This window comes from Hoplias malabaricus, chromosome 17, assembly GCF_029633855.1.
Source record: "Hoplias malabaricus isolate fHopMal1 chromosome 17, fHopMal1.hap1, whole genome shotgun sequence".
Taxonomy (NCBI): Eukaryota; Metazoa; Chordata; class Actinopteri; order Characiformes; family Erythrinidae; genus Hoplias; species Hoplias malabaricus.
The window spans coordinates 21,129,263-21,155,405 of record NC_089816.1 but is presented as its reverse complement, the minus strand read 5'-3'; the positions used below and the strand labels follow the sequence as shown (position 1 = coordinate 21,155,405).

The 26,143-nt window shown below is 38.2% G+C and overlaps 1 protein-coding gene across 3 annotated transcripts; it reads right to left on the bottom strand.

Moving 5' to 3' along the window:
* Positions 1–1,782: 1,782 nt before the first annotated feature.
* slitrk4 (SLIT and NTRK-like family, member 4) lies at positions 1,783–25,920 on the bottom strand. Of its 3 annotated transcripts, none has more exons than XM_066649047.1 (3): positions 25,572–25,920; positions 22,798–25,147; positions 1,783–1,863 (listed from the first exon to the last, which is right to left on the bottom strand). In XM_066649047.1, the coding sequence occupies exons 2-3, from the start codon at positions 25,105–25,107 to the stop codon at positions 1,822–1,824; spliced, it is 2,352 nt and encodes a 783-aa protein (XP_066505144.1). In that variant the 5' UTR covers positions 25,108–25,147; positions 25,572–25,920; the 3' UTR covers positions 1,783–1,821. The 3 variants fall into 3 exon arrangements, with proteins under 3 accessions (XP_066505144.1, XP_066505145.1, XP_066505143.1); XM_066649048.1 differs by lacking the exon at positions 1,783–1,863 and adding an exon at positions 20,770–22,231; XM_066649046.1 differs by lacking the exon at positions 1,783–1,863 and having other exon boundaries at positions 20,770–25,147.
* Positions 25,921–26,143: the final 223 nt, after the last annotated feature.

Genomic DNA, 26,143 nt, shown 5'->3' with positions numbered 1-26,143 from the left:
ACTCCAAATCATCTCAAAGTTACTGGATGGCGACATTATTCCAGAGAACACAGTTGCACTAGTACACAAACAGTTCTGTGGGAGTTTAATAGTGGGGACTCCAGTCCACATTTGGGCATTAGACATGATGATCACAGACTCATGGACACAACTGGAAGTCTCAGTCCACTTTGGATGCACTTGAACACAGACAAATTTACAAATGAGTGCTTTCTGTAAAACAGAGTAAATAAATTCTCCTGCTCAGAATTTTACGAGAACGCTCCAAAACTATGTTCAAATGTTTTCTAAACCGCTGTCTTTTAGTGCTGTGTTCGTTTGAGGCTTCCCTCCTCCAAAGTGGGCCATTTTGAAGTGTGCTCAGGTTCTGTGCTGTGTTTATTTATAGAACACCATTCCACATCCCTGTTTCCCGGGTTTTTTTCCTGTGTATGGATCCGCCACACCGCAGCGTTGTTGCACTGAGAGTTTCTTCAGTGGCTTCTGCTTCCTGCTGTGCAATTTATTTATTTTTTACACTTGCTGCATTTTTTATACATATACCTTTTCTCCAGTGACTCTTCAGACTGATTTTGCTGACTCTGTATTTCAGATAATACCTGCTTTAAACAACTAGAATTCACCTCTGAAAAAGAACAAGAAAATACTCATGGTGTTTTCCCTTTTGTTTCCTGCAGGGATGTAAATAACAATCACAGGATTCAATCGCATCTTACATAAAAATGCAAATACCATCTTACATACACAAGGAAGCTTTATTATATGTATCTTAAAAATATGAATTATATCTATTATTTGTTGAGAAAGACAGACATTCACAAAACATATACACACTATTTAAGTGTTTTATACATAAACATATTAATAGTTTGAATTTTTATGTAATTGTATGTGATTTTTGCATTTCATAGTCATGTCTATTTGAGAGAAAAAGCTATTAATGAAGACAGGACATTGCTAGGTTATCTCAGGTAGTTGCTAAGGCACTGATAGCCCATTATCCCAGGTGGTTGTTAAGGTATTTAAAGGCCAAGGATAAGTTATCCCAGGTGGTTGCATCAAAACTGGAGTTGAGCATGCTTAAAGGAGAGTTCACTAACTACACAATTATGTTATATTAGCTATCAGATCATAGCAGTGGGTGGCATTATGTTGAATGATGGTGGGGGAAATAAATATAGATGACTATGCACAGTTGATTATAGATGAATGTTTTGTATTCAATGGTGTGAACAGTGATGATGAAATAATGAATTAATCATTTTTCCGTTCCGTATTTTCCTCAGAATTCTCAGAGGTTTAAAAAATATCATAAAAGCAATTCTGTGAAGGATGCACTACATTAAAATGTAATCCTTTTTTTCATAAGGTGAAATAACATGAATAGTAATATTCCTTCTGTTTTAGGGCTGGAGACTTGAACGAGTTTGTGAAAATGGCTGGTGCCAGTCATCATTAGTGAAATGTCGCCTTCGTGCTTCGCAAATGGTGCCAGTGGGCGAAGTTCTAAAGGAGAAGTGCAATTATCTTGACAAAGTGCTCGCTGCAGAGTCACCAAATGTTAAAAGGAGATAAATGATCGAGGCTTAGAGCTGGGGTTAAGAAAAAAAATCCACAAACAACGTGATCCGTTACCGGGGAATTTAAATCCATCATAATTTGTCTGTAATCAGTGGCCCTTCGCTTGCCCTTCTCCACACCCCTCCCCCTCTACCCTGTGAGACCCAGAGCCCTGTTTCTTGTCTCATGAAGCAAGAAAAGAGCCGGAGATGATGATGAGGCCTTGGATCGACGTCTCCCTCCAGCTCCACAGTCTCCAGCTCAGAAATGATGCAACAAACAGAAACAGTGCTGTAGATCAATCTGAGAAGAAGAAAAAAATAATAAAAGTACGACAGAATCTGGAGGTAAGAGCTCCGTCCAAATACAATCTGCAACCCTAGTCATCTGCAGATCTCAGGCTGTACCACTGTCTTGATTACAGTTTTAGAGTTTGTATTTTTATACCTAATTGTTTATACATTATAATAGTGATGATTACATTAACACTAGTTGTAACATGCATACATTTTTCACACTATGCCCAAAATCCAACATTTTTTTTTTTTTTTCTGAAATGTTATAGTAAGTATTATTTGTTGTGCTTCTGGGAAGGCATTTGGGACATTACACTGAGAATGTGATGGTATTCAGCCTCAAAAAACATTGGATTTTAATGTGATTGCATAATATACACTATACACATTGACACCTCTTCATCATGTATTTTGAAATAAAGAGCAATAGTCAGGAGACATTTCTGCTTTTCTTAGAAGATGAGATGGGATGTTGGAAGCTTGCTGTGTGGTTGGATAGCATACAGCCACATATCATCATTGAGGTCAAGTATTAAATAATCGCTTATTTAGATCAGTAGTCAAGCCAGAATTACTGAATGATGCTTCATCACTCAGTATACAGTTCCATAACCAAATGCTAAAGATCTATACTCTTTCTAGCCCATGCTTGGCATTGAGGATGGTGGCTTTAGGCTCTATAGCAGGTCCAGAGTGTCCCATTCAATCGGTCAGTGCATTTTTTTGGAAACTGTTCAAACACTAACAGTAGGTGTTACCAAGTTATTTTGTAGAAAATCAAAATGTGTGAGGCTGTGCCCACTATTATTAAATTTTGTCCAAGCTTTAGACAAAGAGGACTTTTGGATCAAGAAGGAAGGGACACGTCCTGTCTCCCCTCTCATACAAAAGCAGAAATTATTTATAATCAGAGAAATGTAATTCCTTCGTCCACATTCAGGAGACTCTTAAATGCTGAAGAGCATCGATTTCCTTTCAGACTCAGTGGCAGTTTGAGGGCGAGAGCATTAAACAGGTTTTTATCATACTGTCAGTGACCCAACTCATCAGGACAAATTGAAGAGGTGGAGCACGCACACACACACACACACACACACACACACACACACACACACACTGCTAGACTTAGAGAAACAGAATTGATCTGAAACCTCATAAACACCTGGAACAGTTCTGCTCTTCAAATGTTTAATGAAGAAATCCATTTTGCATCTCAGACTTCTTAACTACAGTGGCTCGGAGACTCATAACACAATAATATGCCCACATGAGGAAATAATACAAATAAATAAATAAATAATGCTTTCTTTAACAGCCCTTTAATGTTTAGATATTTCCAAAATAAGTGCAAAGACAGATTGTAAGGTTCCTGGTTATTATTCTGAGGAGCATGTTAGTAAATGCTAATCTACTGTGTAATTATTTTGAGATAAAAGGGATAAGTACCCAGAAGGAAAACTCCACTGATTCCAGGTATTAATTCTAGTAATGTATACCACATACAGAGTGGTATACTGTATATACCACCCTGTATGTACCTTATCTAATATATATATATATATATATATATATATATATATATATATATATATATATATATATATATATATATATCCCTGTATTTGGTACCTTATGTATACCACCCTAATTTCACCACCCTTTATATACTAAACTATGCAAGTTATTACACCATAAACACTCCCTGGGCCACCGTAGTTCTCTGTATTTGGATGTAAACTGAGAGCGAAAGTGTGTTGATGTTGAGTTAGGGCTGAGTTTGATGAGTTTGTTGCTGAAGCTCAGGGCTCAGTGATTTCCTTCTGAAAAATAAACCCACAGTAACAGCTCTCCGCTGGAGTCTAGCTCAGGTCAGTGCTCCTGGGACACAGAGATCTATAAAAGACAATTGGCTTGATTTCAGCGAGCCCTTGAGTATCAGCATTCAGCCTCTGTGTGGCGTCTGAGAGAGACGCTGCTTTATCTCTGATTCAGATCTAAACACAACCCTCTGCTTGTTTGTGAAATCTCTGCTATGTCCTTTTGCCCCAAATCTATAAAACCATGGTGGGATTTTAATTATTTCAAAGTATGATCCAATTTTCACAATCTGCATTTTGTGTTTGAAGTGGATAAAGGTTAGGGTTAGGGCTGGAGCTCCATCTGAGAGATTCCGGAAACCATTAAGTACAACATTACCACTGACATATTATTTTATAAAATTGGACAATGGTAAATATTACTAGTTTTATGGTTATTAAAGTGTCAATATTGAAGCTTGTTTCCTAGACTGGGATTAAGCCAATATCTGGTTTATACGGCTTGTTGAATAGAGATTTTCCTCTGAAAAGAAAATAAGCTTTAATCACTGTCTGTGAAACTGTCTCTTTAAGTTCAGACTTGCGTTGGTTTGTCTGATAATGAAGAAAAATGTGCTGAACTTCAGGAAAAAGAGAGAGTTGCCCTTTCTCTTAGATGGAAGAATGCAGGGTACATTAACCTTTCAGAAGAGTTAGCATCTCTGAAGTATATTATAATAAAAATAAAGCCGTTGCTGTGGGTCAGGCTTGAGAAAGTGTTCATTATTCTAATACATTAAAACCCCTCTCGTTCCAAGGCTGAGGTTTTTACATCATCAATTGTGTTAATTATTTTTTAGTAAGCAGACACATCAGACAGCCACTGATCAGAAGCCTGTATTAAACACTCTGTAATAATGTGATATTAGCAGATGATATTACCTCACAGAACCGTGTCCGTTCTCTTTTTTCTGGGTTTTCAAACAAACACATAGGGATGGCTGTATCGGTGCTTTAAAGGAACCATGCTGTCTACATTGTAGACAATATTAAGGTGCTTTAAAGTGTTTCTCTTCATCTCAGGCCTGTAGAGAACCCCCCACCTCAATAGTCTGTCAGCTATCTTCATCTGGGTCTTAACACCCACACACACACACACACAGCCACACACACACACACACACACACCGCAATGGGAATACTTTCATGAGAACAATCTCCATAATTACCCTCTGATTCTGAATATTGGACCACTCAGGCATCCCCCGTTCCTCATTAAAATATAGAGGATGCGCGCAAAGTGAAATATGTGTGATGTGAACGCGGCTGCTTTGCTGAAGATGAACAATGTCAGGGTAAAACAAGACTAAGAAACATTTTACAATAGTAACATGGTTAAATAAGTAGCACGGCATGAATTGTTACATGAATATTGATGATCTGTATAGAGGAAATGCATGTTTTAAAAGCACTGTGCACTTAATATTGTTCTGCACAATGAGTACAGAGGGAATAAACCATATGATGCATTTTTCATTAGGCCAGCGACTGTAATTTTTACACTACTTCATTACAAGAAACACAATATTCACATTATCGTACCCTGACCCTACATACCTCATTATATTTATGGGTTTAATTTTTTAATGTGCTTTTGTCATTTTCGTGGGTTCTACCTGTAACAGCAGACTGTGATTGACTTAAAAAAAAAAAAAAAAAACAATGTGTAAAATCTGATTATATTACAATATATTATTAAATAGAAGAGCATGTTTTCCTCAGCAACACTTTATATATTATTCTTAAAGACCTGCTGAGGTTTTGGCCTGACTGTATCCTGAGTGAAAGCAGTCGACCTCATGAAAGGTCTTTTTTGTTTTGAAACATCATCGCTCCAAAAATCAGCCACAAAAACAGATTCAGAGAGCAAGGGTTTCATAGGGTTTCAAGTCACACACAAAAGGAATCAATTCCACCAACTTGCAGTGTGGGGCTTTGCAGTGAAGGGTGGACTGGGGTGAAGAAGGTGGAGATAAAGGTGGAGATTAATTGTATAATGATGATGCATGGTGAGTTGGATCTTTAAGATTAAGAATGCAGTTGCTTAAGTTTGTAGCTGTAAGTCTCTACTGTAATACTTTAAATCCAAAACAGTAAATTAAAATATAAGAAGGAGACCTGCTTGACAAATATCATGCCCCTCGTTTACAAGTGCAATTAGTTTAAAAGTGACGGAACTGGAACAGGAGGTGGATTCACACGACTGACGCCATACGGAAGAGATTAAAAAAAAAAAAAAAAGAACAGTGGCCAAACAAATTCACTTTCCTTCCACATGCTGCTGATCCCTCTGATTAAACTCTGACGGTGGGTTGGGGTTTTGGTACAAATCTGTTTGTTAAAATGCCACCCTCAGCATAAAAAGAAAGGAAGGAAATGGGCTTTCTTAATGAAATTGCTAACAAGAGAGTGCTGCGTTTATGGGGAAGTGAAGGAAGGAAATTCAAAGTGAAGTGAAGCTGGAGAAGACTGGAACTTATCTCTCGCCTCGAATGCAAAGCAGCGAGAGGATTGTGTGTGTGTGTGTTCTCTCTGTTTGTGTGTGTGTGTGTGTGTGTGGGAGGATGTTGCTTGTAGAGGACTAGTGTAATGTAGTGGGAAAGACCTTGTGGCAGATTGGGGTTCAGTTCTCAGCTCAGGCAGGAACACAATGCTATGCACATGATATTGGGATGGAGCTCCATCCTGTGCCTTTTGGAGGAGTTTATTTATATAAGCTCCACAGAAAGACATGAAATAAAGGTGCTCAATAAATAAATAAAACATGCTCAATGGCAGTCAACTACATAACCTCAGTACAATTGAAAAGCTGTGCATAATCATTGTGATGTATTAGGGAAAAATGACAAGAATAAATCCATACACAACCGTCGTATCCTGACTACAGAGCACACGTCCAACAAATGAACAAACGAGAAGCGAGGTAAACAATGTGCCAACAGGGTGCTGGAGAGAGACTGAGGATGTGTGAAACAGTGGGAGTCTACAGCAGGGGGCACTACATTTCTCTTCACTGGCGTGGATTCAGCGTAGCGCTCGGAACTGTGAATTTGATTTGCTTTTTGAAACTTTCTAAATTACTTTTTTTGGTGCTGGTTGGATCCACAAATGCAGAAGCTGTGGATACAGAGAACTAACTGTATATCTAATATTTTTCTTTATTTTTAAATGTATCTTTTATTTATATGTTTATTATTTTGACAGGTTTTAAGAGAGTTTATCTACAGAAAGTGTTTTATTCCCTTAAGGACGGTTATCAGCCAATGTAGCAAGGCATTCTTGTAGATGGAATCACTAGAAATAAACAGAAAAAATATTACAAAACACAAGAATTTCACTGTAAGAAATAATAGATACAGTGACTAGATATTAGGATGCTTCACTTACTAAGATGGTCTGCCAAATGCAGTGAATGTAAATGTAAATGTAAATGGATTGGGGGCTGTCTTTATTCTGTGGATCTTGTTAGAACAAGCTTTAAAGACAAAGAGAAGAGGAAAACAAGGGAATCTTAACACTCCTCCTCTACATTATCAGCTGGAACACGGAGGTTGATGGATGAAGGCTGAAGCAGCTGATAACGGCTCTCAGGAGAGAGCAGACAAATGAACGAATCACCGCTGGTGAAGTAGATCCTAGCTGATATACCCGCTGTCCAAAGAGTTTGTACACACTCCTTATAATGAGGGTATTCAGCGGCATCATGGACAGAGTGTATATAATCTCTGCAGGAAAACATGAACTGAAATGGGACACTGGAACATGAATGTGTGGTCACCATTCCCAGTGTCAAATGTAGGACACAGTGATATAAATCCCCAACATTGTGAAACTGTGTTGTCTGAGATGAGCTGGAATGATCAGCACCTAATATCAATCATTTTTAGGAGGCTGTATACAATCAAATTCTCTCAACAATGTTCCAACATTTAATTTCCAAGCTGAGCAGCACAATGTGTTGTGTCATATTCTCTAGCCCACAATTAGTATTGATGTAGTGAATTTAGGCTCATGTGCACCTGCTTCAAATCATCCTTTGCCATCCCTTGATTATCTATAGAGATTACACACAGTGTCCACAAACGGGTGTAGCTTGAAGTGGCTGAAAAGTTTAGAATTAAAAGTTTCTTGCTGCAAAAATGTGGTATCAGAGGCAACAATTAAATGTCAGGGACCACAGGGAACACAAATCCTGAGGTTTCTGAGACACAATCCCTTCCACCTTAAATCATTTCCACCTTAAACCATCTCCACTCTTCCTTGCTGTGCGAACGCCATGCAACTGTCGACTGAAATGGCACCGAGCTCCAGAGGTTTATCTCTGATTACCCACAAGCCCTTTGATGGTGGAGGAAGAAGGGGTGATTTATCTCTAGCCTCTGAGACCCTCAGTGGCTGGAAAGGTTTGGGATGGTGCACCATGGGGTGTCCAGACAGATATGGTGGAAATGCCAAACAGAGTCATGGTATAATTTGTTCCTTTTCTTGATTGAACTAATGATCCATTTGAAACCTGTTCAAAAGGCACTTCTCCACTCTCCAGAGAGAGAGAGAGAGAGAGAGAGAGAGAGAGAGAGAGAGAGAGAGAGAGATAGTAAAAAATGAAAGAAGAGGAATGAAGCATAGTGCACAATTTTGGGGCTCTGCAATTTTTAGCAGTGTCCGAAAACACCAGACATTTTTCAGTGCACTCAAAGAATCCCAAAATGCACTGTAAAGAAAATGTGTACAACACATGTACACTAATGGATAGCAGATACCCATAATGTCTGGTAAAAAATGTGTCCAAAATCATTCACTACCCTTGTGAATCCAGCTGCTTATTATAGTGCACTGTACAGTGAGGGAATAGTGAATAGGGAGCCATTTCAGACACAGCATAAAGGATAGTACTAGAAGGGGTACAGAGTAAATGATAGAGTGGGAGAAGAGAAGTTGAGAAAAAAGAGAGGGAGAAGGGACTGCAAGAGTTTCTTTCCCAGAAGATTACTAAAAATGTTTCATAGCTTTTTACATCTTTAAAGGTTGTTCATTAGTGAATAAATATAACTGAGCACACACATATCAATGCTCGAATCGCTGTGCGGGGGAATAAAGATTTCAGATGCTTTTTAACCCTTAGGCTTTTTATAAATGTACCATACAGCGTATCACTGTGCGCTGGAAATAATTTGAGATTTGCATTTTAACCAAAAACCAAATGCATATTTTATGGAATATAATTACAATTGCCTGCCACTTTCAGAATTTTTAGCATTTTACTATTTACTCTCCATTTCCCTTTTATTTCATTACAATGTGTTTTGATCTCTGCTTCTCATTCTAATTTTATTTACTCTTAAGTTCTGATGTTTAATATTCCTTCTGAAGTTCTTTAATGTAAAGATTTTTGCATATAATTACCTTCAAGCAATTATAGTCAATTCTAATGCTGCCAAAATGTATGCATGTGAATCATATTCACTTTGCCATTCTCAAGTCAATGCCAGGCCTGCATTTCTCTGTGACAGAAATGAATGGGATTTCCAAAAATCTCATTTCATAGCCGATAAATAACACTAAAAAGGTACTGCAAAAAAGCCATCTGTTGAAAGTAGCCCAAAATATAGGAATCATGCTTAATGTATATACATAATCAATAATAACCTGTTGAAAAATACCAAAATTGATTCAGATCAAAACCGTTTTCCACCCCTTTGTTCCAAATTCTAAAACATTCTTAAAACATATGCTGCAGTTTACACCTCCTTCTCCAGCACTGTGTTACACATCTGCTCCGTCAGCTCTCTGTTTTAATATGATCCAATGAAAGCCATACAGACGTCTACATTTCACTGCAGAAGTGTGGGCTCAGAAGGGATGTGGACAGGGAAAGAGGAGAGGAATGAAAAAAGAAAAAGAGCGTCTAATTTATTTAAAGGAGTTGCCACAGGGAACGACATTCATGATTAATGTGGGGCTTGATTATGCAACCAATCGACTATAATTCACACACACAGAGAAACCTGGACCTGGCTGAGGATAATCACACAAAACAAACTCATATTTAAAACAAGAGGATGCATAAAAAGTGCAAAGAACCTCCTGCGATTATCATTCTGAGTCAAAGTCTGCAAACTAATAAAGTAATTTCAATAAAAACAGCTTCTCGAGTCACTGATATTTCTCACTGTGAGACTGTTGTAAGATATTTATTGATTTCTAGATGTTCCTTTTTTTTTTTTTTTTTTTTTTTTTTTTTTTAAAGTGTTTCGTTCCAGGAAATGGCATCTTATCCCATTGGTCATCCCATATTTCATCGGATACAAACATCAGGGCAGTGGCAAAGCAGTGACAACGGTGAAGAAAGCTGAGCCAAAATGAAGCCGGAAACCAGCCACACCATGTGCTGCGCAAAACCGTGGAGGACTTTGAAAAATATGAATTGATTTGTTTGCCTGAGTGAGGCACATTATGCGCAATCTCAGCCTCAGCAGAAGCACATCTGCTTGATTATGCATTCAGAGCCTTGGTTGTTCTTGGAGGGAGCTAAAAAACAAGTAACATTTTGCTCATCTCAATGATTTTTAACACAAATCCCAATGGCAGGAAGACTTTGTGTATGTTGTGTGGTCAAGAGAAAAAAACAATCCACTGATTCTTCTGGTTTCTTGTGAAATGTAGGGCATTAATTAGAAGTGTGTTCACTGACTTTACTTCATTAACAGTTTACATTTCTGGAAAGGCTATAGTGGTGAAAGAAACAGTGGTGACACTCTTTTATGGTCTCAGAAGTTCTAAGTATTAACTAGGAATGTTTAAGGAACAAATCATAAAGTAGTAGGTCATTATTTTGAGTAAAATGATATGTAAATTCCACTGTAAATTACACAAATCCCATGTAAATTACACTGAATCATTGTAGAAATTAGGTGTGGCTTTTAAACTTCATAATGAAGTGTGTATCTGGTGTGAAATAATGATGGGCATTAATTACATTGCACTGGAGTCAATGCCAGGTTCTAGTTATTAAACCGATAAAGGCCATAGTAAAATATCTCAGAGATAATGACAGCTGGAATTTGCAGTGAATTGTAGCCTAAATCAGAAACTGCTGAAACATGACACATGTGGCATTCAGCCACATTAACATGGGTGAGGTCAGGTGATAGTGGTGAATGGTTAGTTCTGGAACATAATCAACACTCCAAGTTGTCCTAAAGGTGTTGCATGGAGATTCATGAACAATTTCAGTGGGGTTTTATACCACTCTGGCCTTAACCTGGTGTGGTTAAGGTCTTGTGCAGCTGCTCCAGTGTTCCATTCTACATGGATTCAATGCAGTCAATGCATCCATCTAAGTATTGGACATATATTGTAGCTTCATGGTAAACGCTGAATAAAAAAATGCTGGAAAATAAATTCAATAAACTGGCCTCCATCCATCTCCCTGCCATTCCTTAAAAACAAAACACAAAGTGACGCAGTGACAATTGGACCTTCTTCTGAATGCTCAGAGGAGCTGTGTTCTCCAGCGGAAGCCTTGTTGAGAATCACCGATGGCGATTAAGTCTGCTGTCTCCACGTCGTGTTTGTCTGTGAATAATAGATGGTGTTTTGAAAGGCGACATAACTAAGCCTCATTTGTCAGGAGACTATTCATGAACCTCACACTCTGAAAGGAAGAGTCTTCTCCTCTTCTTCACTTCTTCTCTCCTTCTGTCGAGTGCTCATGTTTCTGAACCGACTTAAAGCAGCAATCAGTCATTTTCATTTCAAATGAAGAAGCATATTACTTTGAAGTCCCTGAATGAACCAGTTTGTGCTCCACAAAGACAGTCCCCATATGGTTTAATACAGAATCTCTGACACATCCAGGCCACTGGGTGTCAGTGTCACAGTTGCTTTGGGATGTGAAGTGGAATCATCTGAGAAAGTGACTGACTGCTCCTTATAATAACATAATAATCTATGTTGTATGTAATCTATTGTACTAATGTTGTTGTTCTAAAGCTGGAAAGATTTGGACTGAGTTCTCCAAAGCTAGAGTCTTCATTTATGTCAAGATCACTCAATATGATGCAAGATGGGGGTAACTCTCTGTATTTACAGAGCTGTATATCATCAGTGATCAGTTGTCCCTCGTGTTTATTTACTGCACAAGAACAAGAGCTGCTGTCATGTTTACTCTCTCTCTCTCTCTCTCTCTCTCTCTCTCTCTCTCTCGCTATACACTCAAGCTCTGAGTCATTAGAACAAACAAAACTATATTATAACTTTTAGTATAAACCTCCCCAAAAATCTCTCAGATTAAACATTTACTGGAGATGGAAACAGTGGTGACACTCTTTTATGGTCTCAAAAGTTCTAAGTATTAACTAGGAACAAGGATAAAGTAGTAAGGAACAAATCAAGGAACAAATTAAGGAACAAATCATAAAGTAGTAGGTCATTATTTTGAGTAAAATGATATGTAAATTCCACTGTAAATTACACAAATCCCATGTAAATTACACTGAATCATTGTAGAAATTAGGTGTGGCTTTTAAACTTCATAATGAAGTGTGTATCTGGTGTGAAATAATGATGGGCATCAATTACATTGCACTGGAGTCAATGCCAGGTTCTAGTTATTAAACCGATAAAGGCCATAGTAAAATATCTCAGAGATAATGACAGCTGGAATTTGCAGTGAATTGTAGCCTAAATCAGAAACTCCTGAAACATGACACATGAAAAACCACATCAAGAATCCTGCTTGCTTTTATAGTTCAAACATAACTACAGGGTGGGTCATTTATATGGATACACCTTAATAAAATGGGAATGGTTGCTGATATTAACTTCCTGTTTGTGGCACGTTAGTATATGAGAGGGGGGAAACTTTTCAAGATGGGTGGTGACCATGGCGGCCATTTTGAAGTTGGCCATTTTGGATCCAACTTTTGTTTTTTCAATGGGAAGAGGGTCATGTGGCACATCAGACTTATTGGGAATTGCACAAGAAAAACAATGGTGCTTGGTTTTAACGTAACTTTATTCTTTCATGAGGTATTTACAAGTTTCTGACCACTTATAAAATGTGTTCGAAGTGCTGCCCATTGTTTTGGATTGTCAATGCAACCCTCTTCTCCCACTCTTCACACACTGATAGCAACACCACAGGAGAAATGCTAGCACAGGCTTCCAGTATCCATATAAATGGCCCACCCTGTATATAATACTCTGGGTACTCTTTGTGAGTGCTAAATTTCTAGACCATCTAAAACCTGGAGGTATTTAATCAAAATTGCCAAACAAAAGAGTGGATTCCCAGTTAGTATCTAAGACCTAATTTATTCTATCTTTCAAAATGTCTCCACAGCTCAAATACACATCCTGCTCAATCTGGACAAGGGCTGTGACCTCTAAGGGTATCTTATTAATTAATATTTAAAATCGATATTCCACGAATGCTTGAGTGACCCTTTACTGTAGGTCATCTCAATACACTCCTAATACACATCCTTCTGTCGTAACATCATGAATCATCAGCTCAATAAAGATGAGGTACTTGATAGATTGCACCTCACATTTTCTAAATTATTAAACAGAACTTGAATAACTTTGAAAGAAAAAGCTTCAAAAATAAAACACTCCATGCACAACAGTCCTTTTAACACCGTTCTGTTGAATAAGGCTCTAGTTAATTAATTATTTTCACTAGTGTTCCTTAATAGTAAAGAAAACCTAATCTGGAGTTTTCAAATTACACCAAAAGTAAAATAGGTTTTGACTGAAAGCAGCACTGTTCTGACCACACTCTGTACATGAGTCATTTCTGTATGATCCAGCTCTCCTTGTGTAATTATAACATGCCGTAGTTTCAAAGCCAGCCAGTAGAAAAGCTGAAAACCTGAGAAACTCATTTCCCTGCTCTCCCACTGACATCGCAAAATGATTTTCACACAAGAATTTAACACCATATTCGCATTACTACAGTTCATTCGCACTGCCTTTGAAACCACCTCCCTGAAACGTGATGTACAGCCAACACAAATTAAAAAAAAAAAAAACAGCCAAACAAAGTGTCCTTTCATAGCCAAAACCCAGTGTCTCAGCAAGAGAAATCATCCTTTATCCAGATTGCTGACATTTCTCAGTATTTCAGTAAATATATGTCTACACTTTTTCACTTGTATTTAAGTGATTTTTGTTCATTGGCTGACATTACTTATGTATCAGATAGCTTTGTCCCACAGTGTAGCCAGTTCTTCCCTCATACCATTCATTCATTATCTGTAACCGCTTATCCAAGTCAGGGGCGCGGTGCAGAGCCTACCTGGAATCATTAGGCGCAAGGCAGGAATACACCCTGCAGGGGGCGCCAGTCCTTCACAGGGCAACACAGACACACACACACATTCACACCTACGGACACTTTTTGAGTCGCCAATCCACCTACCAACGTGTGTTTTTGGACTGTGGGAGGAAACTGGAGCACACGGAGGAAACCCACGCGGACACAGGGAGAACACACCACACTCCTCACAGACAGTCACCCGGAGCGGGAATCAAACCCACAACCTCCAGGTCCCTGGAGCTGTGTGACTGCGACACTACCTGCTGCGCCACCGTGCCGCCCCTCCCTCATACCATCACTTTCCTAAATACATTCAGCACAGTGCTAGAGGATTAAATGGCGAACTAGTCAGAGCAGCATTTATGCAAAGGTAAAGTTATCTCCTGTTGCACCATATATGGTGCAGCAGAAGGTCACTGTTGCAGGGTTACTGTAAACTCACAGCTCTGCAAGAATGTGACAGATTAACTACTGTGTCACTTTTGTGTTGTTAATGTTGTGGTGATGGCCCTTTTTGCAAATCATTCTGTTTGTTGTAAGAGTAATTTCCTGTGGAAAAGACACATATTCTACATAAAATATCTTAAAACAAGCAAAACCTGTAAACAATATTCCAACAAGGAACAATGAATATTCCAACAATGAACCCATACATTGACTACATTTAAGATGATCTTGCATTAATAGGAAGCTATTTTTAGCAGTGTTTGGCCCCTGGGTTTGAAACAGGAATTAATTTATTTGAGCGAGTGTAGAATGACAGTGTGTCGTGGAAGTGAGAGACACCTGAGCTTCCTCTCGTCTCAGTTTCATCCAATTACTCATTTACATTCACTCCAATCGGGACAATGCTGTTTTATTCCATTGGTGGCTTTTGGTGTTGCCCTCCCTTTCCCCTCCACCACATGGGCAAATCACTGGCAGAAAATAAATGAAAGAAATAAAGAAAAAAAATGAAATTCACTCAGAAAATAAATGGGCCTCAGACTGTGAAAGAGAACTGGAAGAAAATGATTAGCTTTCACACACAACAATGGGTCAGGATGTGGAGTTCACAGGCTTAAGTTCTTTTAAGGACAAGAAATGAAACCATGGCATGTGATGGGACTCACATTTATAAAAGGAAACTGATGTACAATTCTAATTACTTTCAGTTAATTGACTGTGTTGGAGACTGGGGTCTTGGGAACATTCCCATGGTAATGAGAAATGACTACTAATACATGGTATAGTAAGGTATTATGTATATTGATACTGCTACATAAAAAAAGGGTCCTAGTGACCCTTTTATACTGTGCAAACATTTCACCATGAAGTGAGCAACAGAAATGCTCCAAACTATATATATCTTATTACATTAACTTAGAGCTTCTTTAGAGCTAAAACATTCTTTGTTGTAAAAGAAAAATTATACTGATTTTATTCATGAAATAAATCACCAGCCTTTGAGTCTTTTTTTTGCTGAACATAATCTACCTGTATTTATAATTCCTTTGTAAACCCTCTAATCCTGAAGTAACTTAAATAAAACTACCTAAAACACCTGCACCTTAAACCAATTGCCCCTATAAAAGTGATTTCATTTAAGGACTACCCAGTTTAAATAATGCACATGTTCTTATGTCTAACTATATCTAATAATATACAGTACCAGTGAAATGTTTGGACATAACCACTCGGGGAGGGTTTCCTTGGTTTTGGGCCATTTTCCACATATTGTGAAGATATAGTACCAGTCAAAAGTTTGGGCACAACTCATTAAATAATTTTCTTAGCTTTTTATTATTTTCTACATTGTGAATGAATGTGGAAGACATTTAAACAGTAAAGGAACACATATGGAATTATGTAGTAACCAAAAAAGTGTTAAACAAACCAGAATATGTTTTATACTTTAGACTCTTCACCGTAGCCGCATGTTGCTTTGATGACAGCTTTGCACACTCTCTCCTTCTCTCAGTCAGCTTCATGAGGTCGTCACCTGGAATGGTTTTCAGAACTGCTCCCTCCTTAATGTGTTTAAGACCATAACGTGGATAGTGCAGAGGCAGGGGCTGGTACACAGTTCTATACAGTGACTAGCTCTACTCCACCAATCACTAATGAGGAGATGTGTCCAAACTTTTGAAAAATGACTTGAAACCTACGGGAACATCTATAATGGCTCATTCCAGCAAGAGTCAGGGTCATAACATTTTCAACAGAGAAACTGACTAAAGTTACAATTGTTCTTTAAATTTGAAATAGCCTTTAAATTTAAGCATATTATAAGCTTCTTTGGGTGTCATTTAATCTAATGAACAACCAAAAATTTCAACAATGTGGATGTAAACATTGAGTATTAATATATATTTAGAGGTCAGAACTAATTTCCATCTTGGGGAGCCTGTGTTTTGGCCTGTGGAGAGATTTTAAAGCTGGGAAATGTATTAAAATGCTATAAATCTCATTTAAACTGATATGTGTTGAGGCAGTTCACCCTCCAGCTCGTTTCTGGATGGACAACCTTCTCTTGTCCCATTTAGTCTGGACGTACCGCAGCCGAAAAAAAAAAATAAAATAAAATAAAACAAGTCAATAGCAGAGTTGTCAAGGAAACATGAGCTGGCGCTAATTGCTTATTCAAAAATATGCGAGAGCCCTTGAAAAAAGCCCATTAATTAGTGCAGAAAGAGTCCTGGGTTTAAAGCTAGAACACATTTTTTTCTTTCTCTTTTTTGTTTCTGAATGTGACTCAGAGTTAAGTAAGAGCTCCTGGCGTGGCCCCTGGTAAATAAAACCTCATTGTAAACAAGCCCCTCTCCCCCGGGGAGATACGAGGACTGTGTAGAAATGCTGTGTGGATTTTTTTGACATGCCAGATTCATAAATATTATACAACTCTTCTTCGCTTTGCTGCTGAACTCACAAACCACTTCAAAAGCACGAGTGAACAAGAGAGAAAGAAAAACGTCACAGATATAGAGGTAAAAAATACACCCCTAATGTAGACATTCAAACTTCAAACTTATCTATTGAATTATAAACCACTGCAGAAGGTGAATTCAGGTCAAGAGCAAAAAATGATTTTGTTTTAAGAAAAACGATCTAAAATCTGATCAATATGTCGAATATTTCTCATTCTCAGATTGTGAGAGAGTATTATAAGAATGTTCATCCTTATCTAGAATATGTTTCTGTCTTTTAAATCTTTTTAAATCATTGCATCATAAAAGTCATCATCATCATCATTTTCTTCTCCGCTTCTCCATTTCAGGGTCGCGGTGCATCATAAAAGTAAAATGATCTAATATTTATTAAAAGTAATAAAATGATCACATATATTTCATATGTAAGTTGTATTCATAAATCTTAATTAACACATTCATAACGTCATGTGGCAGGTTAAATACCTTACAGAACATAACACAAACATGCAGAAATAATAACTGATTTGGAGAGATTTTAAGACACTTCTCACAGAACTATAAGCTCTGGAAACCAAATCAATATCTCAGTCTAGAACATGGTCTCTGTGTTTAAATCTATTCAAAGTTGAATTTGATGATGAGAATAAACTGGGAGTTACACAATTAACTCTGTTGTTGTTGAGTCTGTGGTCAAACTTTATCCACAGTCCCCAGCGCCAACTCTGCAGGATCTGGCAACCCACATTAAATGCCACACTGGCCAAAACATTTCCTACAAAAATGAGAAAGTGATCTCATTTGAAAAGATCTCATTTGAAAGTCCTTAAAAGTTCTAACTATCATTTCTTAATCCAGGTCCAATTATCTGCCAATGGATTAAGACATTTTCACTGAAGATAATGACATAAAAGTCACAGTGTATAAACTGAACTCCACTCCCTATACCCTGTCAGTTATTATATACATCTCAACTGCAGTAATGCACTTTCTCCAAAAAAGAAAAAAAACAACAACAAGGCTTCACACTGAGACAGATTTCATCAAGAATTTAAAGAGCAGCTCCTATTGTATCAAGCACTTGCAGCTCCATATTCAGCAAAAAAAATCATGGCAGCTGAAGTGAAATTCTTTTATCTCCCACCAACACACACACACACACACACACCCTAACCCAGTAGTAAAAACATGTTAAATAATATACAGCGCTTAATAATCAAAACAGATACAGTCAGTTATATAGGACTTAACTCGGTTATTGTGACCCATTTGGTAAAATCTCAACAGAAAAGCCTAAGGCCACCAGGCCTAGCGCCAACGGATGACCAGAAGGGTATAAAACACCACAGCACTGTGTTTTTCTTTCTTTTTTTTTTTTTTTTTTTGTTGTTTTCTGATGGAGCTCAATCCAACATTTTGGAATAATTTGTGATCCAGAACATCAGTGCCTCACCTCACTCATGTTAATGTGGCTGTATACCATCAAATCCTCAGAGCAATGTTCTAGGATCTAGTGTATAAACTTCCCAGAAGAGTAAAGACTGTGACTTCAGAAGGAACAAACATCCAATTGACCCATACAGTACATATGCAAATTGCCAAAATTTCGCAAGGAAAACACATGAACCAAATCCCATGAAACTAATAATGGGAAAAAAATCCTTAGTTTTGGAAGATTATTTAAATCTGGTGCATGTCTTGAGCGTTTGATTACATGAAACAAAACATGAATAATGCATAAACCAGCATTACAATATATATAGGTATATAGAATTAATTTAAAAGATATTGCTTTTCTGATATTGAAACTCCTTCAGAAGTGTCTTACAGTAGAAATTGCAAAAATGTCAAAACATTCAGAAAAACAACAGCAAACAACATTAGGCAGTTCATAATAAAGCAGCTCTGTGTTCATTGTTGTAGTTTTCCTGTTTGCCATTTAAAGCTGTGTAATATATTTCTAGATGCTTTTACACACTGCAAATATCATATAATAATATGTGAATTGATCTGAATTCTAGTCAATCTATCTAATATTTTTCATTGTGGCATTATAGTAAGATTATTATTTTAGCAGTTCTTATATATTCTTGTTTGCTATAAGTGAATCTGACTTTTTCCAAGGGCTTTTATGAATAAAGTTAAAATATGCTTACAACATTCTGAGAAAGAGAAATATTTGAGATAATAGTTACATTTAAGAGGTTTTCACTATAGAGGAGTTCATTTCTTGCAGTGTACTGTGTATTGTATGTACCTGACTTCCCAGAACCATATATAGTCTATCAACACTTTTTCTATAATATTTTTATATGTTTTTATTAACAAATGGATATATTCAAATTTTAAATGTATTAAATAGAGAAAAGATACATGTGAAAATGGATGAAATTAAGAAGAAATATTAAAAATTCTGCATTATTTCTAGGTCATTATTTCCTTGTCTGTTACACTGCCCATGTTTTGCTTAAAGTTTCTAAGTTTCACTCAAATTCAAGGCCAAAAAATGCTTATATTTTAAATCAGTTTTCATTTGAATGCAAACAATTTCAACCTAAAACATTTGCTAGTTTAGAAGGGTGTTTGGAATTGTTTTTTAATAATATAGTTTCTAATGAAAACCTGACATTCTTGACATTCATTTCTAAAGTTTGTCCCAGTTTCGGAACCAAAAAAACAGCCAACATTCCATTACATTTTTAATTTCTACATGACCATTTTCCAATGTCTCTATGCATTTAAGACTTACGTAAAGTAGTACTGTTCTGCCTGGCTGCTTTCATTCAAAAAGCAGGGTCAGAACACACCTTCAGCATTATATGGATGGAGCTCCATCACTCCACATTACACAGTTGCACAGCTCCAGAGACTAAAGCTGGGGGCTTTATACCCATCATGCTGAGCCTAGACTCATGTTCAGCAGCCTCAGAGCTTCCCCATTTTATTCCATACTTTACTTTGTAAATTGTACAAAGGTAAGTATCTGAAAACACTGATGATGGAATATAGTGTAAATAAGAAATGCAGTGCTGCAGAACGACCTCCCCCTAGTGAATGAGATGCATCAAACTCCTTCAGATAATCTGAGTTGACAACATTCATTCTGCCTGCTTAAACATTAGTGCACCTATAATCTGAATAATTACAAATAATTAACACAAGAGTCGCCACGGAAACTGAGCTCATTAAAAACCCCACCAGATCACACACTGAAAAGCATCTGCAGATGAGGAATTTGTCTTAAAAAAAGAGAAAAAACAGCTGCTTTTCCTCAGAACAACTTCTTTACATTATGTAAATACAATATTATGTAAATATAAGCTAAAGTCACCAACACACTGCAAAACAGGGAGAATACCCATAAATGCCCATAAAAGTCTGAGGAAGAGTTACTCTTTCACATTATTTTCTAATTTAATTGGTCTACATTATAATGATATTATTCAGTACAGTACAATATGTACACGCTTGTCCAAATGCAACCCAAAAATAACAAAAATAACAGCATGTGTGTATATTAATGCCTCTTTAGTCTCTGGCAAATTGACCCTGCCATCTCAACCTGAACTGAGAGAAAATCAGAATCTTTTAAAATGTTGCCATGAACTTAATCAGATTCTATCTGAACCTTCAGAACACAGACCTTAACATGGAGAATGACATATGTTTACTCCACATTGAACACTTACCAACAAATAGTGCAGAATTCTAAAATTATTTTGTCAATTTCCAGGTTTTAATAATAAAAAAAATATATTCCATTTCTCACAGTTTCTGTCCTCACTGTAAGCAATCTTGACTTCAGAATTGAGTGGAGATTAACAGGTAAAAGTTTGCATCTTTCCAGAGCATTCAGGGTCTTTTATTAGAGAAGCAAACATGAAAATAAAAAGAACGGGAAAAAAAAGAAAAACAGAGAAAATTTTGAATGGTTTCAGTGCCTTTAAACTCAAACAACCCAAACATGGCACAATTAACCAACATACAGATCTCGCATATATAAAATTGTATTTATTTTATCTTTCAAGGTACATTCTATTTCAAACAATCATTAAATTAACAATATCTTAAATAAGGACTGAATTAAATCAATTTTTTTTTCTGGTGTTATTTCTGAAAGGAAAACTTAATTATTTCTGTAATATTAACTCCAGCGGACAAACAAAGTAAATTTGTCAAGCTAATAATGATTGAGCATAATATTGCACATGGATTGTGATATGATTCCGACCAAATCAGTAGCTTCTTTGTAGCAAAAAACACATTGAATTTCAGATATTGTTAAAAAAAAATAATAAATGCACAGTCCTTTATTTTTCAGAACAAAACAAAAAAGTACTACACACATTATTCCCAGATTAATTCAGTTGTTGAATCCCATGACAATTCAGAATCATATCACGTTAATGCACACATATTTTGGTTGCATATTGTTTAAGAAACCTTTTTAACAAGATACTCATGGGCTATAAGTTTGGACTTTATACGCTATGAGGCCGTGAAAATGAGATCACTACCACTACCTCCTCAATTCGTACCAGATCATAGGTAAGAATTATTTAGATTTAGTAACTCAGAGCTCAAAATGAGAGCTAGGTTCACTCAGCATCCCTTGAAATTTTAAATACCAATAACCTTTAAATAATCCTGCATAGAAAAATAAATTAAATATGAAGTTCATTAAACTACGAATTGACAGGTGACAGTGGCCATCAATAATCAATCTTCTTTTTTTCGTCTTTTTAATATTCTTGCTTTAACATAAATCCATTAATGTATCAATGAGACTCTGTTGAATTGTTGACCTCTGTAATTTACAAACTGCCCACAAATACAAATAATGTTGACTTACAAAATAAATCAGATACGCTTACATGGCAAGCAGCTATGAAGTTCTGTTTTTGTTTTTTGTTGTTATTTTTTCCATCTGATTTTTTTGTTTGTTTGTCTCTCTCTTGGGTTTATGAATGTCCCGTCATGTGCCGTAACCCAAAGACTTTGAGAAAATCACGTTTTATCAGAACATTTTCTTTGTAAATGGCTCTTTACAGAAACAATGGACATATAATAATAATAATAATTAATTATAATAATAATCCAAAAAAATGTCAAAACATGTAGATCTGTCAGTGCCTTCAGTTAAAACCCAATCCATCAGTTTCAAAAAGAAGAGTGTCAAATTAAAATCCAAAATTTTGGACTCTGAGGGAGATTTCCAACTTTTCATGTTCGTGCCCAACTCGCCAATCTTCGACTTCCATTTGATTTTGTCATCCAAAGCTCCCTAAAAATACTTCCAACCAAAAAACAATGAAGAAGGGTCAATACGGATCACACTCAACACACACTGTGTCATGACCCAATAAATTTGGTTAAAAACAAAATTTAAAAATAATGTAACCCATTTCAATAGCAGCGAACTACATTTGTTTATAAGGTACTCTTAATTTAATAATAGAATGAAGTGACTCTTATATCGAATCTTATATAATGGCATCATCACTTTGAAAAAACTGTAACACAGCCAAACATTTCTAAGTTATACTTTGTTTGTATGTAATTAAACCTTTGTCCGGTAATCCACTGGTCATTAATATTTTCCACAAGGCACTTTTCTTTTTGTTTTTTTTCATGTTTGTCATTAAGGGGGCGAAATGAAGATGAGGCCTACATTTTACTGAGGGCTGTCTGTTCCTCTAGAACTTGAAGGTAGTCAGGGGTCCCTTGAAGTTTTGTTTTTAGTTCATAATACTCACTTTTGCGCTGCTCAACAACTATCTTACTGTGGTTGCCCCCTATCAATGACTTTTTCATTTTTTTGTCATGTTTCTCGGGGTAACGGATCTCAAAGCCACTCACCCCTATACTGTTGAAATCCTTTTTGTTCTCCAAGTAGTTGTGAAGGAACAGGCTGGACTCTCTTCCCGGTAAGAACTCATCAAGCTCCTCAATGGTGCTCAGTCTTTTTCGGGCTTCCAAACTTAGAGTGTCCTTGTCCTTTTCTGTGCAGTTGCGTAAGACCATTTTCTGTCTCTGGGAGTCAGCGAACTTGTAGCCTGACTCTGAGTCTCTGAGGCCACATGTGTGGGCTTTGCTCATGTGCTCAATGGTCTGTGGAATAAAGGTTTCTCCGCCAAGATCATCATTTTTGTTGGATTTGTGATTGTGCCTCCGAAGCTGAAGTTGCATGGATGCACATTCCTGATTCCCAAGGCCTTCCTGCCTCCCTGAAGGCTTTTTGTTGCGTCTCAGAACGAACACGAGAAGGCAAAAAGCCACAAAAACCGTGAGAATCAGGACTACCAAAATGCTCAAGATCATAATGGACAGTGGCACCGGACCACCAGGAGGTGCCTTGTCAACACCAGCAGGCGACATTGGAGTTACCACTGGAGTGACACTAGCCAAAATTATAGGAGGCCTAGCTATGAGCTTGGGGCACAGGATCTCATTTTTCAGCTCTCGCAGCTCGCTGTTTGCGAACTGCACGGGAGAGGCACATCGAACCTCCTTGGCAGTGATGCCCTCACTTAGTTTCTCCAGCCACAGCTTCAAAGCCACTAAATCACATGAGCATTCCCAAGGATTTCCCTCCAGATCAATCTGCTTGAGTGACCGGAGCTGGTCCAGAACGCCACTCACGGGCAACGTCATGAAGTGATTGTTCTTCAGGTTCAGTCTGGCCAGGGGGACTCCAGCAAACACATAAGCGGGGAGGCTCCTCAGCAGGTTGTTGTTGAGATACAGGAGTTGCAAGTTTGGCATTGAGTCGAATGTGCCCGCCAGAACCTCCTTTATGGCATTGTATTCCAAATACAGGTACTGGAGGTTTCCCAGGCCAAGGAACATCTCTGGGTGAAGTTGCTCGAGTTGATTGCCGTTGAGGTATAACCTACGGAGGTTGGTCAGATTTCCAAACACACCTTTTTGGAGGGTGGCTATTTGATTACTGCCCAAGTGTAACAGATCTATTCCTTCAAAGCCTTGGAAGTCAGTGGGGCTGATATTTCGGATGTAATTACCACTGAGGTGTAATTTCTTGGCGTTTGGTGGTTTGGGTATGAGATCGGCCAGACTCTGGATGTTCTTTGCCTGGCAGCTGACACTAATGCCAAAGTCTGAGGGGTGAGCTTTGCAGATGCAGGGCTGGGGACAGGAGAGTAGAGGAATTCGGGTTTGATAGGACACCGGATAGGACAGGACGTTTTTATTCGGGATGGCAGCAACGATTCCATTGCCATAAATTTTGGTGGGATTGGTAGTTTTGGGAGCTTTGGTAACAAAGGGCACTACTGTAGATGGAGCAATCATGGATGTGGTGTGCCCAAGCTCGGGCTGCGATGGGGGCATCCTCACATCAAAATCACTCCCAACTCCCATTGGACAGAGTTCCTGCTTGTTGGTCTCCTTCAAAAGTCGACCATATAGATCACTGGGGGTCTCGCAGATGGCTTCCCCAATGAAAATGTTGTAGGGCATATTCTCCAGCCAGGCTTTGAGAGGTAACAAATCACACGTGCAATTCCAAGGGTTGTCTACCAGTTGCAATTCCACAATTCTTCCGATGTGCTCCAGAACTCCAAGATACGGCAGCTTCTGGATCCTGTTCCCCCGTATATCCAAGTGTGTGAGTGAAGCGAAGCGAAAAATGTTCTCAGGAAGGCTCTGTATGAGGTTGTCGTTCAGAATCAGCACCTTCAGCTTATGCAATTTGTTGAAGGCCCCCTTTTCGATATACTTGATCAAATTGTAGTCAGCTTGGAGGTATTCCAAGTTTTCCACACCCCGGAAAGTGTCAGCCCGGAGCTCTTTCAGCTCGTTGTTGTTCAAGTGCAACTGTTTGAGTGAGCTGAGCCCTGTGAAGGCCCCTCCCTCGATGTTCTGCAGCTTGTTGTTACCCAGATGCAGAGAGACGGCGTGAGTGAAATTCAGAAAAGAGTTGGGGTAGAGGATGTACAGAAGGCTGTTCTGGAAATTCAGATGGTAGAGGCTGGAGGGAGGAGGCAGCAGCTGCGTGGGTCTGTATGCCGTTAATTTCTCACAGTTCACATAGAGGACATTCTCGATGGACATGCACGTGCAGGCGCTGCAGGTCTCGACCGAGACATCGGATTCCGTGTCTGAGAACGACCCCGATATGGAAAATGCCAACAGTACGAGCAGCAGCATTTTTGCCTCTTATAAATCCCCCAGAAAACCATTTAGTAACCTTAGAGGGAGGGAGGGAGGAGGAAGAGGGGAGAAGAAAGATACAATCAATACGTGTGGTCCATGTACTTTTGCATTTGCAGCAAATATATAGGGACCTTTTTTTTTCTATTTATACTCAGAGTCCACCTGAGAGCGGGTCACTTTTGCTTGCCGTCCAGAGAATGAAAGAATGAAACGAATCTTTTATCAATAATCAAGCACTAAATTAAATAGTAATAATTAACACTAAGGCTCTTTGCTGTGACATAGCACCCATGTATCAGCACATTTTAGGGCTGGACAAAAAGAGAGCACAAGGATTTTGGAAAAGCTTCTCACTCTCGTGTACAGCTAAGCACAAGCCCAAGACACTCATCAATTCTCAAGCACTGCACACAAGTGATGTTAGGTAATCCTTTAGGAACGAAGGACAGAAAACTCACCCGCAACGTCCAAAAATAGCTTCTTCTTTTTCTTCGTCTGCTTCTTTAAAAGATGACACCGCACACTGCTCCCATTAAAGCTGAGCCTCAGATCTCAGCCTTGGCATCTCTCCCGGTGAAGCTCCACTTGTTCGCAGCCGACTCTCTGCCATAAGATCCCAACATCTCCGAGCTGCGGAGAGAGGCATCTCTGAGCTTTTCCTCTGCTTCTGGAAAGGGAAGGAGGAAGCCGATGGACGTGGGGAAGTCACTGGAGCTCAGACCGACCCAGAACAACAATTCCAGCATTCTCCAGCCAGAGAAAGAAGAGGAATTGGAGGAAGAGGAATAAGAAGAGGTGGACGAATGTCAATGATTCAGCTTTAACATCAGTTCACCACCTCCCCCCTCGCCTCTCAACCCCTCCCCACATTCCTTCCGTTTTACCACTTCACCCCTTCGACACTTCTGGTGGAAGGAAAAAATATAAAATGTATATAAAAAAATAAACAAAAACAGGGTAAAAAAAAAAAGAAAATCAAAACGGCGTCACAGATTTAGTCCAAAAACAACTGCAGTGTCACAGAGTTCAA

Excerpts from the sequence above, each read along its gene's own strand:
- slitrk4 (XM_066649046.1), bottom strand. The coding sequence starts at position 25,107 with ATGCTGCTGCTCGTACTGTTGGCATTTTCCATATCGGGGTCGTTCTCA.